The sequence below is a fragment of the Alligator mississippiensis genome, chromosome 6, assembly GCF_030867095.1.
Source record: "Alligator mississippiensis isolate rAllMis1 chromosome 6, rAllMis1, whole genome shotgun sequence".
In the NCBI taxonomy this organism is placed as follows: Eukaryota; Metazoa; Chordata; order Crocodylia; family Alligatoridae; genus Alligator; species Alligator mississippiensis.
Window position 1 is genome coordinate 93,682,728 of NC_081829.1, and position 13,424 is coordinate 93,696,151.

General features: G+C 44.9%; 1 protein-coding gene across 1 annotated transcript in view; it reads left to right on the top strand.

Annotated features, from left to right (window-relative positions):
* Positions 1-13,424, top strand: part of LOC102572749 (guanylate cyclase 2G) — a 48,380-nt gene that overhangs the window by 26,696 nt on the left and 8,260 nt on the right. Inside the window, exons 11-18 of the mRNA XM_059730348.1 lie at positions 1,864-1,977; positions 5,276-5,482; positions 6,791-6,862; positions 8,353-8,521; positions 9,550-9,705; positions 10,395-10,572; positions 11,550-11,690; positions 12,676-12,868. Of these exons, the coding sequence (XP_059586331.1) occupies positions 1,864-1,977; positions 5,276-5,482; positions 6,791-6,862; positions 8,353-8,521; positions 9,550-9,705; positions 10,395-10,572; positions 11,550-11,690; positions 12,676-12,868 (1,230 nt within the window). The remainder of the gene's footprint in view (positions 1-1,863; positions 1,978-5,275; positions 5,483-6,790; positions 6,863-8,352; positions 8,522-9,549; positions 9,706-10,394; positions 10,573-11,549; positions 11,691-12,675; positions 12,869-13,424) is intronic.

A 13,424-nucleotide genomic window follows, 5' to 3' on the forward strand; every position in this document is an offset into this window, starting at 1 on the left:
CGTGCTATGACTTTCAGTTCATCCTGTTTGTTCCCCGTGCACCTTATATTTATATACATCATATTTTGATGGTGCTGAACTTGAGAGAAGATTAGATTCTTCTTAGGGTTAATTAATGCAAAACATTTTGGCTCTGGAAACTTCTGCATTAGAAAGCATGCACATGTAATTTAACTGCCATGTGATAAAAGGAGTAGGGATTTCTTGCATGCCAGCTGCTCTCTGGTAATTGCTCATATGATGCCTCTACCCTATAGCAGATGAAATCTCAGCTATTAAGACTCTTTCATTTCTCTGGTTCAGAAATACAGGGTGTGCCTACATGAGACACTAAACTTTGCATTAGCATAGTTTACTGCGAAACAAGCATGTGCGTCTACATGCGCACATGTTCACTTCATAGTAAACCTCCCTAACACCGAGTCAATTTGGTACCTTAAAATGCAAATAGCAAATTTACTCAGCATTAGTAATGGCACTGTAGCACTTGTGTAGGTGCAAAATCTGACTCCCAGTGAGGACTTTGTCCCCCTGCCCCAGCAGCAGGGAACTCCAAGCCCCCTGCCCCCAGATCATGATCAAGAAGTGGGGGGCTGGGAGAAAAGCATCTCCCAGCCCCAGCCCCATTACTGGAGAGCTTGGGCTGGGAGATCCTTATCTCCCAGCCCAAGACCATAGAGGTTGGGCTGGGAGATAAGAGACTCCCAGCCCTAGCCCCGTGAGCATGGAGCTTGCACTGAGAGATGAGCATCTCTCAGCAGCGGCCCCATGGTCCTGGAGCTGGCACTGAGAGCTCCCTGCTGGTGGGGGCTGGGGAGCATGTTCCTCACCCAGCTCCACAAGCACAAAGCTGGGGAGGTACAAGCTCCCCAGCCCCTGCCCCATGTGCCTGTGTGGGAACTATGTCCCCCTGGCCCAGCAGCAGGGAGCTTCCAGCCCAGACTCCCTGATCCTGATCGTGGAGCTCCCCGGCCCCCACTCCACAATTTCATTTGCAGCTGTTGCTGGGAGCTCCCTGCATAGGGACTGTTCCCTGCCCAGCCTGAAGCTGGCTGAGACCTGCCCCAGACTGGGAAAGTTCCCAGCCAGCCCCAGGCTGCGCAAGAAACCACATGCAGCCTGGAGGTGGCTGGGGACTGTCCTGTTTCGGGCAGTCTCCAGCCAGCTCTGGGCTGCACATGCAAACTTTCCCATGCAGCCTGGGGTTGGCCGGGAACCGTCTCGGTCAGGGGCAGGTCCCAGCCCTGCGCCCTGCTTGGGTGATTGAGGCACAGTGCTTGGAAAGAGCTGCAGGGGGGAGGTAGGTCCCAGCCCCCTGCCCTGATCCACCAGTGGGGCAGCTACCAGCCCAAGCTCGCTGCTAGCTGCCCTACCAGTAGATCGGGGCAAGGCACTGACGGCTGGGACCTGTCCTATTCCTGCAGCTCTTTCCAAGCCCATGCCCCTGATTGGGGAGCCCTTGGGGCCAGGAGCTCCCTGCTGTAGTGGCAGATGAACATTATCCCCTGCCCTGTAGAAGGCAGCCTCCCTCCCACAATCCAGGGCCAGGAGAGCTGTCTCCTGGCCCACTGCTCCCTATCAGCCCCTGGGCTTGCACCCAAGTGGTGCCTGGAGCTCCCTCCAGTGGCAGCAAGGGCCCATTGAATGGCTGCAGAGAACTGGATGCAAATCTTCGTCCTAATCCCTTCGTGTATAGACACCTACCCAAACCCCCTTACTTTGCAGTAGTTTACTGCACAGTCTAAGCTGGAATAAATGCACCTGTAGACATGCTCACAGTGTACTTTCATAGGACTGGAGTACCAGGTTTTCAGTATGAATATTGAGAATCAAAGTTGCAATAGCACTTTAGTTTCCATTTAGGCCACTAACTACCAGCCTTTTGAAAGTGCCCAGCATCAAGCATCTGATATCTTCGGAAAATCTGGCTACGATGGAGTATTAAGCCACTATGTTTTATCTTTCGTTTACCACGAGGTAAGTGTTCATGTGTACTGTTACCTGGCCTAGCTGACATACAAGGAATCCTTCCCCTCTTTCTAATATAAACTAGTTCATGTACCCAGACCCAGAAAAATATTTACACATAGAGAAACAGTAACAGAAGCCCTCCCTTGACTGACTTTTGAGGAAAGATCTCTGAGTTGGACTGTAATATTGGTTTTAATGTTGAGTAATATTTACTCCACAGTTATCCAATTGATTTCAGTAGGGATATATTGTAACCACGCTTGGTGACTGTGACACCCCTGGTGGCCACACAACCCTTACCCGCTGCAGCTCTGTGGTGCCTCCCCTTCCTACTCGCTGGCCATGCCTTGATGTAATTATTTGATTAGAAGGGAGCTACCTAATCAGTAGGGTGATGCAAAGCTTTGGTCACTGATTCAATTTGGCCCGATTCAGTGGCCGAGTCTCCGATTTCAATTGAATCAGGAGACCCTTTAATCTCTCCGAATCAAATCGGAACCCTCCAAATCAGTTCGGAGAGATTCGGAAAGAATCAGACATTGACGATTCAGACGTAGACACAGTTTTATGTTTTTTCTACATGCCTCAAGGTACCAGGCGGCTCATGATTGCTGAAATGCTGGGGCAGATGGAGCGTCCCACAGGAGTGTGAGGGGGTCCCCAGCGTGCTCGGCAACAGACTCAGAAGTGAACCAGAAGCACTTCCGGTCCGCTTCCAGGTCTGCTGGGGAGCATGTGGGGGGCCCGCCCCCTGTGCCCCCTTGCTCAGTGACTGGTCTTGGGGGGCACCCAGGGTCCCCCTGCAGCCAATAGCCGAGCCGGGGGGGGGGCAGGGGCTGCGTGCTTGGTGGTGGACCCAGAAGTGGACCAGGAGTACTTCCAGTCCACTTCCAGGTTTGCCACTGAGCACGTGGGGGGCCTCTCCACACTCCTGTGGGACGCTCCATGCACCCCAGCATCGCAGTGATCATGAGCTGCACCTGGTGCCTCGAGGTATGTAAAAAAGACATTTAAAGTTGTGTCTGTTGCCGAATCACTGTTTCTCCGAATCGGCATCGAATCTTCAGATTTAGATTGTGCCAAATTAAATCGGGGACTGATCCAAATCAACAAATCGAATCGCTGTCCCTGATTCGGGCTGAATCCAAATCAAATGCAGCCCATTTTGCACACCCCTACTAATCAGTACTACAGTGAGCTCCAGTACCTCCAGATGCCAGCTAGTTCACCCAGAGCACCTGTTTGCTTTAAGGGCTAATCACAGCTTCTGACTTGCTTGACAGCCATATCTATTCCTTGCAGTATTACCAGTTAACGAGCTCAGTGTGCACTTGGCCCCAACCTGGTAGCAGGCCACTTAAGACCCCTTGTCAGGGTCTCAGCCTTCCCAGCCTTGCTGGTTCCCTTACCCTAGGCCCGCTGTGCCAGGCCTGGCTTTTGGATTCTAGTCCTTGACTGCCTTATCCAGCTTTCTCTTTGCCCTGTCCTGGGCACACTTGCTGAGCCTGCTTAGCCTCCTGGGCTCTTAGCTCTTTTCTTTTTGTGCATGGGGTCCCCCTCACCCTGACCCTGCCCTTTCTGGGTACTGGCTGCCATGGCCCTTACCCCGCTCTTGCCCAAGCTAGGTTTCAGCCTTTCTTTCTTTCTTTCTCTCTCTGGGTTTTAAACTCCCCCTTGGGCCTAAATCCTGAATCAAAGCCCCTAGCAGGGGTCTAAATGCTGCCATGCCCTTGACACCCTGCTGTGGGTTAAATCCCCAGGCACCCCTGCTGTGGCCTCCTCTCACTCCCCTTTCAGCCCTTCCCAAACCACCAGTTGATGCTGTAACCAAAGAGTAAGGCTTCAAAACGCAAACAACCCCTCCTGTGGCCACATCCACATGTGATATGGACATTTGGTTCCCTGGGAACAACTAGCAGTGGTGCGCCTTGTGCCGCCGCCACTTCTCTCCAGGGAATGCCTATGCCACATGCGCTCTGGTGTGCAGCATTTTACCCCAGAGGTGGTACAGGAGGCTGGGGCCAGCACTGGGCTGGCCTCAGCAGCCTTACCCGGGGTCCTGGGGACCTCCCGGGGCTGTAGCAATGGCAATCCTGCCATATGGAGCCCAGCTGGGGGGCATCCCATCTGCTCTGCTTTTGAGCAGCGTGCACTGCCCGCATGTGCGCTGCTCTGCTTTTTTCTCTGGATATCCAGGGGTCAAAGATGGTCCACAAGGCTCCATTGCCGTGCAAAGAACTACTGAACAGGTGGTACATGGCACCACAGATATATCTGCAGCACCACATACCGCATGGCTGATCTCATATGGACACAGCCTTCAAGTCCAAAAATAACCAACGGCTACCTGCCTGCATAGCAAGGCTTCCCCTTACCCCAGGTACTATTCCCATGTGGGGCATCAGCACTATGTTCACTTCCTTTCAAGACAGCCCCGGTGCCCAGTAGCAGAGCTCCTGCATTTCCCTTGCTCAGGAGCTCTTGCCTCAGCATCCCCCAGGGCCAGATTGACCCTCCTGGCTCAATATATACCGCCCTGGCCCTGCCTCCTGCTATTCAGGTGCCTCCCTGAGCTGCCACGGGTGTTTCCTGATGCAGCTTGCTGGTTCAGCCCTAGGGTGACGTGCTGCTGCTGGTTTCTTCTATGCTCCTATCTTGTCTCCCGTGTAAGTCTCTAGCAGTGCTACTGAAGCACAGCTAGTTCTGTGATAAGTGCTTGCATCAGGCAACTCCCCAAATACCTGTCCTCTAGCAGCTCATCATGAATAGCTTTCCCTGACTGAGGTTCTCTCTGCTGCTCCTCCACCCTTAAAGTAACAGGAGCCTTTGGCTCTCCCTTACAGATGTCTGGTGTATTCAACATGAATAAGAGTCTCAGAATCTGGCCCCAAAATTAATTATTTATATTGCTGAGATAAACCAGGGAATAACAGTTGATAGTATTTTGAAGGTATTTATATATATTATTGGTCTTTATACGTTAAGGCAGGAGATGAATTATGTCAGATATTTAGAGGTATTGTAGGAGTATGAAGTGAGAAAGATATTACACCAAAGTAACGGGGAACTGTGGCCATCCAACTGTGGAATAGACAGGTGTAGGGATGTCAAATATTAGGCATTTGAATGAAGACATAAATAAATTGTAGGAACGTTCCCAAACTAGCCAGTTTTGGTTTATTTAATGGTTTTTCTTTTGGTTCTGTCTTGTAAGATTTTCATAAGATACCAGAATTAAGAAACCCACTGAAGGTGCTCCTGTCATCTAAACGCAATGAATTGACAGAAACTGATTTACTTTCAGATGCGTGAGCTGAGACATGAGAATCTGGTGACTTTCTTTGGCATATGCACTGAGGCTCCAAATATTTGTATTGTTACCCAGTACTGCAAGAAAGGAAGCTTACAGGTAAAGCCTCCAGCATTGTTTGCAACAACAACAGACTTAGTTTTTGCTTCTTTAAGAGAGCTGGCAAAAGAGCTCTTTGGAGCTCTTTTCCAGTCAGGTAGGGTATGATTTTTTTCCTTTTGTTTGCTAGCCATTTTTGCTACCTTCTGTTTTTTTAGTTGACATGAAGGCTTTCTTGGCATCTAATTGCTAGGACTTAGAATCCCCATACGTCTCTTCTTGTTCCTACGTCATCGTTGCTTTAGCACTGCCTTGTTTTTATCTGCCTCCTTTCTTGTAAATAATGGAACGGAAAGAGAGAACAGGACTCTGCAGAATAATTTAAATACCACTGCTGTTATCAACAAAAGGGTGGATGCATAGAGATAATGCACCATAGAGGCAGTGAATATTAGACAAATCTTTACTCAGCTTCTTGTCTTATAAACTCAAAAACATTCATGCAAATTGAATCAATTTTGGAACTTGCATTTGCTGGACACTAGCATGTGGATGATGTCACCAAAAATTGATCATTTGGAGACCAAATATATATGTGTTAAGGAAAAATGACTGGGAGAAGGACACCTCATGGGAAGACTAGGTCCACCAGTCACAAACTCTTGGAAGACCGTTTTAGGCTGGACATAAGGGAAAATATCTTTATTGTCTGAGTCTCCAGGGCCTGGAATAAACTCCCCCCAAGGGTGGTGCAGGCACCTACTCTGGATTCCTTTCAGAAACACTTGGATGCCTATGTTGTTGGGCAGACAAGGTTCTTTGGGTGAATCTGGTATTTATCTTGCTGGGATAATTTAATCCCTTGCTGATTGACTGCCTTTTGGGCTTATGCACTGAGACTCCAAATATTTGTATTGTTACCTACTACTGCAAGAAAGGAAGCCTACAGGTAAAGCCTATGGCATTGTTTGCAACAACAACAGACCTAGTTTTTGCTTCTCAATTCTCTGCACTCAAAATGAGTTTAAGACTTTTTAGTGTTACAGGCTAAACCTTCCTTTCAACAGAGTTGCTATCAGAAGATTTTGGCAGTGCCTGCAGTGATATTCCAAAGTACTTCTATTTTTTAAATAAGGCTACATCAATTTATTAGCCAGTTTAATACATTAAAGTAATATCCAATTTTCAGTGACTCAGTAAATAGGATCTAATTTCACCTTTAATTCATTAATCTCAGCTGGTAGCAAGTGGTCCTGATTCACTGCTCAACACCTCTGTCAATCACTGATCTAAACAGAGTCACTCCTGATGTTGCACTGACATGAACACCATGGGAGAGAGGAGTCAGGTCCTACCTCTCTTTTTAGTTACATTACCTGGTATTTACCCATCCAGCCTGACACTTGAAAAGAAGTTTTATTGCATCCCAGCCTGTTGAGTCATTCAAAGATAATGTTTCTGTTTTTTCAGGATGTTTTGAGGAACTCTGATATTGAATTGGATTGGATATTCAAACTCTCTTTTGCCTATGATATAGCCAATGTGAGTATAATGTTAAGTTCTTTTCTAGTAGAAAGAGTTATCACAAAAGCGAACAGGAACATTAAAGTGCTCTTTTTTATTTGAGTGTTTTGCAGATATTGGTGAAAATAGTACACTATACCAGTAGTCAGACTTTCATTTGCCTGGATATGCACCAATGGGAGTGCTGTGAGATCTGATAGGGTTTCAAGAATAATTATTAGATCAGTATATATTTTATTGTCACAACCTTAACTTGAGGATTTAGTTGCAGTCTCTTGTGCCGATAACATGAAAAAGCAAAAGATGGAAAAGCGGGGGGGAAAGCCCCAAATTTTAAGACTTTTAAAACAGGAAGCTTTTTGAGACAAGTTCTCCTGCATTGGGTACTCCTTACAGCCATTAGCACAGTGGTTCTCAATGATTTTAAACTTAAGGCACCGCTTTGTAATTTTTAGGAACTGAGTGGCACCCCATTAAAAAAATTATTTTATTAAAGTGCTTACCTTCTTGCACAGGGGTTGGTCAGTGGGGGCAGGAGACTGGTCAGGAAAGGAAAGCCTAAGCCTGCCCTTATTTGCTTATCTCCTTACACTTCCCGTGGCGCTCTCCAAGGATCTTGCGGAACTCCTGGATATCCCAGCAATTAGTAGTTAAATTGATTAGTTTATATGATAACCATTTGTGAAGGGCCTCACTCTGGCTGGGGCTCCCTCGAGTTAGAAATTGAGAAAACATACAATTGAGTCCTTTTCCTGAAGAGTTTATAGTCTAATATCTTAGTTCAGTGATTGGGGGACAAACCTAGCACTTGGAAAATGTATTCCCCTGCCATAGACTTTTCTGTATGACCAAACACTGTCACTTATTCTTTCTCTACTTTTCTTCTCTTCTGATCTGTAAAATAGGGAAAAATAGTTCTTCCCTATTTCACAGGGCTACTGAGGTTGAATAAGGTGTAGATTGTGAGGTGCCCACATACTAATGCAGTGGATGACCCGTAAATACCTATGAGATCTACACAAATAAGTCTCAATCCTGCAAGCTGTTCCACAGTGGGATACTTTTCTACTTTAAAAATGAGGCATTTGCCTGTGGAATAGTTTCTAGGATTGAGGCCCATCCTAAGAACAGGTGCCGTGAGTGAACAGGACAACCAAATGGAGCAGGAGTGAGAGAGAGGACAATGATAGGAAAATATGGCCACACAGACAAAATGTGGGCATAGCTGGCAGACTTTATTGGGTTTGGCCAGGGAAAGAATCACAAGGACATATTGACCAACATATACACACTGATCTTTTCGAACAAAAGCCTTGATATTTCGTCAGATCAAAACAGGGCTAAGGGCAGGTTATATTTTGTAGTTCTTGAAGTCTCAACCAAAACTGTATTCTTCTGTTCAGCCCAAGAGATTTCAGTCTTCCATATACCTGGTGCTAGGACAGCAGCCATTGTAACGTGTTCTCTTAGCCATTGCAAATTCTATTATAATGTTTCTGTTTTTGTAGGGAATGCTATTTATTCACAGCAGCCCACTGAACTCGCATGGAAACCTGAAACCTTCCAATTGTTTGGTGGATAATGGCATGCAAGTGAAGCTGTGTGGATTTGGGTTGTGGGAATTTAAGTACGGAAAGAAATGCCAAGTAATCACTGAGAAAACCACCAAATATGATGGTAAGAGAATTATGTGGGAATTGCAAATGTAGGGGGTGTTCCAAAACAAAAGGATGAATTGACTACATAAGCAGACGCTTTCCTTAATAATGGTCTTCAAGCACATTTTTATCTGCAGGACGTCATTGGATAGCACGTATTTCAAACCTGCTTTAGAACTTGCCCAGATTTCTTTTTCCTGGTGATGCTGCATGTCAGTGAGCCAAGAGCTGTCATCAAATTATTTATTTGGTCAATTTTTGCCTGTTGTTCATGAATCAGTACCAAGCAGCTGATACGATTTTCAACAACTGATTTGTTGCATGAAAATGTTTGATGCATAATTTTGGTGAATAATTCTTGTTTGGTACCCCAGGTCTGGATTAAGTCATAAGTACTAGTTACACGATCACACGAGAACCTCTTTTATCTTCAGTATGTTCCTAAATTGTCAACAATAGAATTTGGTGAGAGAGAGAGTAAGTTTCTATTCTTCATGGTTGCACAGAAAAGCTTGAAATCATGAACCCAGTGCAACCAATGTAGTGGTGATTGCCTGAGTCTGCTGATGGCCTGATACAGTAGCTCTGAGGAATGTTAACTGCTCCTTGCAACTCAATGGAGTGTTAACTCCTAGGTCCCCTGCTGAGAAGGGCCAAGGACAATCTACCCAAAACTGTGTGTGGGCCTAATCTACCTGTCCCCCCAAATGCACCCAACTGCTGGAAAAGCCCATGGACCATCATTCTATTCCCCACCCCTGTTGATACCAGAGTCCCCTCTTGACTCTCTTGGGGGCAAGGAAAAGGGCTTTACTCTCTACATTGCTACCAGAGGGATGTTGTGAACACATATATGAGTACTTGCAAGCCACAATGAAAGCCTCAGAGGAGGCCACTGGAAAGCATTGCAAAAGCACAACATGTCCTATAATATGTTGTAGGGGATTTTGAAAAGCTGACTAACTGGTCTGTTTTTGTAAAGAACCGCAGTGAAGTTGATGCACCTTGAACACAGTCTGTCCTGCTGTTTCCTGTGTTGCCTTGTAGAGCTCTACTGGACAGCTCCAGAACTTCTCAGGCTTGAGGAGTATCCATTCCAGGGGACCCAAAAGGGGGATGTCTACAGTTTTGCTATAATTATGAAAGAGCTGATTAATAACAATGAGGATGGCCCTTTTCACGACCTGGACCAGGAAGCAGAAGGTATAACTTGAACAATAGTTCCATGCTGATTTCCTAGCTCTACCTTAATTCCTGATCACTCTTTTTCATTGCTTCCAGTGAAAAATGTTTCATCACGTTTCAAATATAGCAGTGAACTTGTGATCCCTAACCCCTTAGGATCCTTGCAGCATATTACTTACAGGAAAATCTTGCTTTATTGTTTGACCTTCTTTTTATTTGAGTAAATTCAATATGTTCTATTTTTGTTGTGGATCCCCTTTTATCCATCTTTTATTGGAAAGTATCCTCTTTTATTCATCTTCTCTTGGAAAGTAACTGTATTTGGAAGTTTTCGGGTCAAGGAGGAGGCCAAACATTTACATGCAAAGAATTAAATTGTGATACTTAAGTGAAATGGGGAAGAGTTGCCTCTGTGGGCACATTTTTCTCCCAGAGTTTCAAGAAGTTAAATGATCTCACCTGTGGGATGTTGCTGCCACGTCTGATGCCAGTCAGCTCTTCAGAACGCATGGCAGGAGCAGACCTTTGTCCTCCCTCGTGTGATTATCTTTGGTGTGTAGGGAACAAAAAAAGATACTTCTCTCTTCCCTTCCCACCTTCTCCTGTATTAAGGGCAAGGGCTATGTGGTCCAAAGAATGGGACATGTTAAAAGCAAAATAAATAATGGACTAAAAAAATCCTGAAACATTATCATTGCTGTATTTAGAGATCATCAATAGAATCAAGGATCCTTCTACACACTTCCCTCTGCGGCCTTCTCTCTCAGGGGAGAAATGCAGTGAAAGGATCAGCTCAATGGTGAGAGCTTGTTGGGATGAAAACCCAGAGAGAAGACCAACGTTTTCCTCTGTGAAAAGATTGTTAAGAGAAGCAAGCCCTGAAGGGTGAGTTATTCTTACTCGTGTAAGAGTGATACCATATATCTCTTTCATTCAATAAGACCCAAGTGTTTCATAGACTACAGTCTGGAAGAATTGTTTGCTCACCATTGAAATTCAGCTGCTTCAGGTGGGAAGCAGCAGCTATTTAATAGCATACTTTAGGACAGGCGGTTGAGAGCATTAATATCTAGTTCAAACCATGAAGGGAGGCAAGGCAATGAATAAAAAGTAAACCTGAAATCTAATCCCTTCTTAGAAAGAAGAGAACTTATAGTTGTTTCAGGCTTGGCATCTGCCTTAGACCTCTCCCTGCCAAATTTCTATTTTTATTTTCTGTATATTAAGCATTTTTCTTTCTTTTACTGCTGCAAGAAGGACTTGCACAGGAGAAATGATTAAACTAATTATGTGTAAAAAAACCTCCCAAAAAACAAACCCTAGAAAATTAAAAAGCTAGAGGATTATTTTCTTTAATCTTTCTCAGTTATGGCACTTGTAGGTGTTTGCCACTGATAAGTATGCTAAACAACTCAGACAAAACTATAGTGAAGTTTTAAGTAGCTATCATGTAATTATCCAGAACGACAAATTGTAAAGGAGGTTAGGTTCTCATATATTGATGGCATTTCAATTTTAGCATTTCGGTAGTATTTTCCAGCAGCAATGCATTTTCCTAAATTATTCTAGGTCGTTGCTTCAGTTCATTCAACATTTCCAATATCGTACATATATTCTCTAAGGCTTTCACTTATCCAAGTACTCATGTGATCAAACCATGCTTAAACAGAGAACAGATGAAATGGGTCACAGCAGAGAAGAGCCAAGTAATCAGCACTCCTTTCCCCCAGTTAAATCTAGCAGAGTGAGGGAATTTACAGTCCTCTGAAGGAAATGGAAGTGAAATACAGTATGTGTCAATAGTCTGTGTCACTTAGTAGAACGCTCTAAGTAAAAATAATCTGCTTGAACACTTCCATAAGCCATGTCAGTATCTTGGACAACATGGTGAATAAACTGGAAAAGTATGCCAATCGCTTGGAGGAAGTCGTGGAAGAAAGGACAAACCAGCTGATGGCAGAGAAGAGAAAGACGGACAAACTATTGTCATCACTGTTGCCTAGGTAATTAAACATCTCCAGTGTGTTTCCTAAATTGTCAACAATAGAATTTGGTGAGAGAACGAACCATGCATGTAGAGGCTACCTCAAAGTGCTCGTGTAACATATGCTGACTATACACTGTTTTATATAGCTGAAAGTGGCAATCATTATATGCTTAACTATGGTTCACACTCACGGCAGAGGTCTTATACTGCTGAATGGCTTAGGCTCTGATACTAATGAAACTATAATTGTAGGATAAGAAAAGGTTGGAAAAGGACCTCCTGGGACATTGAGTCCAATCCTTTGCTATTATGGACACCATGCCATATAAGCCCTTTAACACCTTTACTGGTATTCATATTTGAAGTATTTTTTTAATGTCCCCAGCGCCCCTTTTGGAAGGCTGTTCCACAACCTCACTATTCTCATGGTTGATAACCCCCAGCCTAAATTTATCACTGTCCATTCATACCCAATTTTCTTGAGCCAACATTGCCTTTTATCTTAAATAACTTTTCACCCTGCACTCTTCTACTGCTTTTAATTTGTTAATTATTAACCACTATATGCGATAGTGCCTTGTAGACCCAGTTATAGCCTGGGACTCCATTGGGCAAGGAGAAGTAGAACCACACACACACACACACACACACACACGTAAAAAGATGGTGCTCACCCCAAAGAACATATGGTCGGAAACCAGAAATAATGGGTAGGTAGAAGAGAAAGGCAGGGGGAGCAGGGGGAATTAATGAAGCTATACTGTTCAGCCAATGGCCTCAATAAACTGGCTATTTTTACTCCTCAACAAGTTTTTGTTACGTTGCTTTGAGAACGCTCTTCTAGAGCGTGGAAGCTGGAGTAACATCCCAGCTGCATGTGTTTTAAGGAAACCTGGAAATGCTTTAAACAGTCTCTTCAGCATACTTCCAAATATTTTTATGGTGAGGTGGTAAGAGAGAAAAGACATGAAGGAAACGATAATTTGTCTTCCTTTTTCTAGTTTCATTGGAGAGCAGCTCATTGCTGGGAAATCAGTGGAGCCAGAGAGTTTTGATTCTGTGACCATCTGCTTCTCGGACATTGTTGGGTTCACCAACTTGTGTTCTCTTAGCTCCCCCCTGCAAGTGGTCAGTCTTCTGAATGACCTGTACAGCCTGTTTGATAACATTACTAAGACATACGATGTGTACAAGGTGAGGCACCTAGCTTCCTGTTCGTTAGACAGAGAAAGGGCCGGGCCTGATCCAGCAGCACTGAGTTTGCTGAGCCTCCGTTTAAGTCAGTGGGAGCTTATGAAGGTAGAATCAGGCCACCTGTTTGTAATTACTTGGGGAAAACTGCTCTTTAGTCAGAATTTATTAAAATGAGTGGAAGTATGCCAATGACTAGATCATTGCAGGACACCATGAATAGAAATACCCATGCTCAGGCTAGGTGTAGACATTGAGGGAGGTTAGATCATGGCCACCTGATCTAACTTAGTTTGCCCAGGTGTGGACCATATACTTAGATCCCTAGTTAAGTGTGAACTGTATAGAAGTTCAGGAAGGTTAGATCGGTCTTCAAATGGCTGACCTGATCTAATTTAACTTGACCTCAGAGGTAGTCTAATTAGATCCGGTCCAGTGAGACCGATCTAACTGAACTTCTGTACGCGTTCCCTGCACAGCCCTGGGGCTGGGAAAGCCCAGCCATTGGCCTCAGCCCCAGGACAGCACTTTTTCTACTCACCCCTGGCACTGGGTTATT